At 34.5% G+C, this 7,030-nt stretch overlaps 1 protein-coding gene across 1 annotated transcript; it reads left to right on the plus strand.

Moving 5' to 3' along the window:
• Positions 1-5,134: 5,134 nt before the first annotated feature.
• Positions 5,135-5,999, plus strand: LOC133327618 (alcohol dehydrogenase-like). The gene is made up of 3 exons (XM_061536145.1): positions 5,135-5,455; positions 5,516-5,689; positions 5,751-5,999. The coding sequence occupies exons 1-3, from the start codon at positions 5,135-5,137 to the stop codon at positions 5,997-5,999; spliced, it is 744 nt and encodes a 247-aa protein (XP_061392129.1).
• The last annotated feature ends 1,031 nt before the right edge of the window (positions 6,000-7,030 follow it).

A 7,030-nucleotide genomic window follows, 5' to 3' on the forward strand; every position in this document is an offset into this window, starting at 1 on the left:
ATTTCATGCAAATCAAATGATTTTCAGGGACTTTGGTGCACTATTTACCTAAAATCGGGGGAAACTATATATGGGAGCTATATCTAAATCTGAACCGATTTTCACGAAACTTTGCACACATTTTTCTAGACTTAATTCAGTCCGCTAAGCCAAAATTCGTGCAAATAGAATGATTTTCAGAGACTTTGGTGCTCCATTTACCCAAAATCGGGCTAAACTATATATGGGAGTTATATCTAAATATGAATTGATTTTCACGAAACTTAGCACAAATCATTCTAGACTTAATTCATTACGCTATGCCAAAATTCATGCAGATCGAATGATATATAAGGACTTTGGTGCACTATTTACTTTAAATCGGACGAAAATATATATGGAAGATATATCTAAATCTGAACCGATTTTTCCCAATTTCAATAGGGTTCGTCCTTGGGCCAAATAGATGAGCTGTGCCAAAGTTCATCCAGTTCGGATAATAACTGCGACCTGTACTTTGTATACAATTTAACATGGACAGACGGACGGACGGACATGCATAAATCGACTCAGAAAGTGATTCTATGCATATTCTCAAAAGGAACCATGGGCCTATCTCGTTTCCTTTTGCCTGTTACAAACATATGTACAAAGACATAATACCCTGTACCGCAGTGTGGTGAAGGGTATAAAATATATATATTCCGTTTGAAACTGGTAGATGTTTTGTCGTTTTTTGACAATACTTTAGCTGATTCTCTTTTTTCCTGTGACATACATGGCAGCCTGACAATTTTTTGTAAAGATTTCCAGCGTTAGCGTACAAATTAACTTTTGTGAGGATTGTCATCGTTCAGTATTACATAGATTTGTATCAAGTCCGAACAAATAGTTCGTTACAAAAAAAGTTCGATACAAGAGTAATAATTTGTTTGAAAACTATGTCTTAAAACTTCGGAACTAAGAAATGTGTTCGCTATAAGAAAAAGTTCGTTATAACCGGTGTTAGTTATAAGCGTACTCGACTGTACAATATTCTTTATGCCTTATAAATAATTCACTGCGGATAGTCTATTATTATTTGCTTATATGCTTTATTTGATGAAGTGTTTATAAATAAACCAAATCAGATCTTAAAAACGATAATAGTTATGTCGACCAACGCTGTCAAACATAAACAATATAACATAGTTGTCCTCAATGTTATTACTAATAATATTATTATTATTTCTTCTACCAGAATAACATTAAAATTAAAATAGTACTCAATATGTTAAGTCAAATGACTTGAGTAACGAAATGATATAATAACAAGATACAAGCAAAAAAGTTAAATTCGGGCGGACCGAACTATTTATACCAAAGGAATTACAAAATAATATATATGACCAACATACACAATATTCTGCGGGGAAAAATTCTAAATTGCAGCCACTTCCTTATGCCGGAGTACCCGAACAGAACACCAATGTTGAGTACAATCTGGTGCCCAATACTGTTCTCCTCCTAATCTCCAATCTTGTGTCATTTGTTATATTTATGGCGGTATTGAGGTAGATAAAACCTCTGACTATATCAAAACTGTTATTTTCAAGTTATACAGTTGGACAAGTCTACTGGACGTTTTGCTAGTGGTACCATCAGCTTGGTAGACTCCATTTCCGATTTGTTAAAAGGTGGCAGTAACCGCTCGCAATGTTCGATTAATTATGTCAATGACATCGGTGTAGGTGAGTAACATATGTTCTTTGGTGCACAGATGGTGTCATTTCTTTTTTACCTTTGAATGACCCTTTTCAACAGGATGCTAATTAAGTCACACAATAGTCTGTCACCTTTTCTGAACCCTTGTTCGGCATTGAAGGGTTTCGAATTTAACTGCGTATATTGTTCCAGTTAAAGTTATCCTGCATAGTCGTATCAATGTTGCAAGAATGCCGAACGCAGGCATGGGTAGAGTTGTGTCATTCAGGAATGAACTATTTTAAAGGAACTATTCCAGGAACCATCGGAACCATCTGTCTTTCACCTACTTCCTTTCACTCCAGTCGTTTCTTCTTGCTTTCATCCACCTAGTTCCTTTTCCTCGCTCGTTCCACTTTGCTCTTGTTCACCTAGTTCATTTTGTTCCGTCATTCTTTTTTGCTCTTGTTCTCCTAGTTGTTTTTGTTCTCGTTGTTTATTTCGTTTCACCAACTCATTTATGTGAATCAGTTAATGTAACATAAGTTGTCTCTTTCTTTTATTGATGAATGAAGTATCCCGTGTAACTATTAAACGTTGTACATCATTCAAGCAAAAAAAGAAGAAGTATGAACGACTGTATGGACCGAACGAACTGTCGTGTACCAGTGAACTAAAATGAACTATGGAACTAAAGGAACGACATAGTTCCTTTTGCGGAGCGAACCAAAAAAGATCGAGCCGTTCAAGGAACTAGATTGCCCAACTCCAGACATGGGTTTAACTCTTTGGAATGGTTAGGACTGTCAATTGCGGCTCTGTAGTCGACGAATAGATGAAAAATGTCTATGTGTTTTTTTCTTGCGCAGTTTATTATCTGATCTATAGCAGTTCAGTTCAGTATAGTAGTTAATATAGTCGAATAATGTCATTGACCATTGAATTTCCTCTAGTCAGATTGTACTAAACAGCTGGTATATTCTCTGATCAGCATTTAATAACCGGCCTTGAATAGTTCGTCTGATAACCATCTGCACCTGCTGTTTTATTGCTATCTGACCTCATATTGGTTAGGTGGTATACACTATATACCGTCATAATCTTATTGGTATATATTCTGAGATATATTCTTCACGTCCACTATTTTATTCCAAAATCGGAATAGCTGCAATCAACTAGTTTCGACACTATCTAACTCTTTCTGTCACCAGGGTTACTTCTTCACGTCTACATGGGGATGTGCCTGCACTAAAACCTTTAGTTTGACGTTTTAATCGTTGGTAAAATTTCCGGACTTCATTCTGACTCCTGTACATCTCTGTGCAGAAAAAAAGTAAAATCTGAGCTTGAGCAAATCGCTCTTCTTTTATTTTTTACTACATTTGTCCTCTCTACTTTTCTCTCGATAATTCTCACTCTCATTAGGTGATGCTACTACCTGCAGGGTTGCTCTAACGCCGCGTTTTACCTCAGTAGCATTACGACACTACTGATTTATTTCTAGTGCACCAATGGGTCAATGTTTGTCTGATCGAAATTTTCTACAGAGCACCGAATAGGGCCTAGAATGAAGTGTGCAAACTGAGATCGATCAAGATTTGGTTATAACATTCGTATATATTTTCGTTTGATTTCACCTAAACGGTTCAACAAATACCCAAAGTTTTTCCGATTCCGAAGAAATTTTACACAGATTACTGAAATCGGCCAAGAGTGAGACCTGATATGATGTTCAACCTTAGTTCGAATGAGACGACATTTTGCACAACGTACCGAATTAAGTCTAGAATGAGCCTAAGTGGCGTGTATAGTGTATTAGTAGATTAGGCTCAGATTTAGCTGTAGCTCCGTTTTAACAGAAGTGGTACACCAAATATCCAAAGATTATCCGATTGCGACGAAAATAGTTTTCGGACATAACAGGCTGTAAAACCCAAAAAATGATGATTTGTGGATGCAATTGAAATGTTACCTAATACTATGTTTCAAAAGCACTAATGCACAAAAGAGTACGATAGCGATGTTAGCTAAACACATAGTCTCTTTTTTCTCTATTCATTTTTTATATTTAATGATGATCTCTCAGTTACGCTCTCACACATCTACTTACGATGTAGTTCTGTTCAACACTGTTCTAAACTCTCAGTCCCGAATGGCTTAATCATAGTAACAATGTGCGGGAAATGCTTCAAACATTTTAAAAATACTAATGTGAAATATTAACATTTTTTAATAGAACAAATGACACAGCATATTACTTACGTACATTATTTGTGTATATGCACACATTCATACACATTTTTATAATCAGTTAATAGGTATGTCTGATAATTTGTAACAATTGTACAAATTGTTACTGAATGTTGTTCGATAACTTAAGCGTTCAGTAAAAGGGTACTCTCTTTGAGATAGAAATTTAGGCAAGTTGTGTACTGAGTAATGGAAAATTCTTACTGGTCGAATTTAGTCAGTAAGGTTTTCATGTTTATTTTGTTGTTGTCAAATATATATATATATATATATATTCAAACTAAATCTGAATATTTTTATTATATTAAAGGTACAAAGCAAAATACATTATATTATAGCAAGCAATTCAATTCATAAAATTTCATTATTAACCCTTTGAGCCCCGAATTTTTTGCCGCAATCTTGGAACAAATTTCTGTTCACAGATTTAATGCAACTATCTTAAATAGGATATGCACAAAAGAGATACAGTACATTCTTTCTGAAAAATAAAAGTCCAATATCAAGAAAACCAAATGGAAAATGAACAGAAAAATCTTTTAAAATTATTCTCTATATTAATTTTTACAGGAATCAAGAACAATTCTGATGGCAGAATTCGTATAATTTGTATACGAAGCGATTTAAATAATTTGGACTGTATACTCAAATTAGTACTGTACACAAATTTACCCTCTTCTATATATTGAAAAGCTCGCGACTTTACCAACATTTTGAATTTTTTGGATTTTTCTTTTGATATGTGTAGTCATAATCAGGTCTTGACATATGAAATCCAAGTAATATATATCTACTAGCTGCGTATTAAATATAAGCTCTAAAACATTTTGTTGCCTGTGGGCAACATTGGGCCACATACAGTTAAGAGTTGTTATTTTGTATCCAGTTGCTCATACTGGAATTTACTGGATGTTGTTCAATAACTTTATTAATTTTTTTTCACATGAGATAGTAAAATCCTTCAACTTAAATTGCTGGATAGTTTTAACTGCAAAAATTATCGTACAAACCTAATAATACACGTTCCACTTGACGGTTATCTTGATTTTTTGTGTATTAAATACTTTTTCCCTAATTTGTTGTTATTTTTTTTTTTAAACAACTATTTAACAATGTTTGCTTATCATAGTTTGCCGCGATTGGAAATTGGCTAAAACAGCAAACATAATTATGCGTTCTGAAATCAATACGTCAGTGCTGGTTCAACTGTCTAGGCATAAAGATGGACGTTAGGGGTAAATGTGTAATCTATATTGGTGGATTTGGTGGCATTGGACGAAAATGTATTGAAGAATTATTAAAGAAGGAAATTGCCCATCTGTTTATATTCGATTTGGCAACCAATGATATATATTTGTCCAAATTGCAAAAAGAATTTCCTAATTCTATAATCGAATATGTTCGAGTTGATATGTCCATGGTGGAGACCATTAAGGATGCCTATAAAGTTGTAATGGACAAAACTGGCGGCATTGATATCGTGGTCAATGGGAGTGGCATTTTGAATGAACGTCTGATCGATTTGACCGTGGCCATAAATTTGGTAAGTTATATTTTTCATATTATCGAGAATTTAAATGAAAATTTATATTTTTCATTACAGACCGGTGTCATTCACAGCAATTTAATAGCCCTAAATCATATGAGCAAGGCAAAGGGCGGCCGCGGTGGTTTGGTTGTGAACATTGCATCCTTGGCTGGTTTAGAAAATATGCCAATGACAGCTGTATACGGAGCAACGAAGAGTGGCGTTATTAACTTTACCAAATCCATGGCGGTAAATTTAAAATAAAGGAATACACTTTGTGTTCTATTATTAATATAATGTTTTTTTTCAGGCATATTATGAATGTAGTGGTGTAAACTTTATTGCCGTTTGTCCGGGAGCCACAATTACCCCAATTGTGGCAGATTTAGCGTCTAAGTCCACATTCCCGGAATACTGTGAAGCAATTTTGAAGACTCTCGGCAAACAATCTGTTCAAACAGCCGAACAATGTGCCCAAGCTTTTATGAAAATTGTGGAAACAGCCGATAATGGTACAATCTGGACGGTATTGGGTGGCAATTTTGAAAAAGTAAATTAATAATTTGTGATAGTATTGGAAGTTTGGCTTTTATCTATTTATTATTTGTTTTTATAAAAAAATTAAAGTTTTTGATAATCTAAAGTATTATGTGTGCTTGATAAAAATGTGGAACAAATGAACTAACGATTGGAATTATGTATTGAAAATAAAATGAAGTTAGATACTCCTGATATGATTAGAAAATTTAAAAATAGGAATTGATATCAAAAATTGCAAAGAGATGACATATGGTGAGGTGCATTTAAATAAACCCGGTTGGGACCCTTATGTGGAAGTAATATCATTTTCTAGAGGAGTTTTATTCTACATACCTTGCGCTAGGCCGTTTTTAGACCCAAAAATGTTCAAAACAAAGGTTTATTCATAAGGTTAATATGTATGTATGTATGTATGACAAAACTAAAGCAACATTTTTAAAAAAGGAAAAAAAGGAAAAGCTCATCTCGAAAGAGAAATTAATAAAAAACATTTACATGAATGATCCTTCGCCCTAAAAAGACATAAAAACAAAACTCAAAAAATTCAGCTTGAGCCCGGCTGGGATTTGGACCCTGATTCCCATGGCATCTGTTGATGTCCGGCGCCTTTGCGTTCAAAGCCACCTCCTTATCTTCCTAAGGTTACACAATATGCAGTTGCATACCATTGAAGAAAAATATTGTAGTTTGTATGGAAAAAAAGTCCGTCACTACAAGAAAAATCTGCTCTGAAAAGGAATGTTCTGGTGTGATGACAAATGTCCGAACCTTGGCACGGTTGAATTTAACTCTTAGATGCAATTTCGCAACAATATTCGACATAAATACAACTTATCAAGTAAAGACATTTGTAAGCCACATTGCCCAATATGTCTGATGAGCCGCTTAACCAACGGCGAAACGCGTCGCATAGTGGTGGGAATGTAGTATCTCTCTGACTTTCCCTTTCATTGCAACTCCGATCGTCTCGAAAGAGAAATTAATAAAAAAGACAATATCTTCCTTCGAAATGTACGCATATCATGTGTTCAGTGGCAGAAAATTCTAAAT

The sequence above is a fragment of the Musca vetustissima genome, unplaced genomic scaffold, assembly GCF_032173495.1.
Source record: "Musca vetustissima isolate MV318-11 ecotype Yass unplaced genomic scaffold, APGP_CSIRO_Mvet_v1 utg52963, whole genome shotgun sequence".
In the NCBI taxonomy this organism is placed as follows: domain Eukaryota; kingdom Metazoa; phylum Arthropoda; class Insecta; order Diptera; family Muscidae; genus Musca; species Musca vetustissima.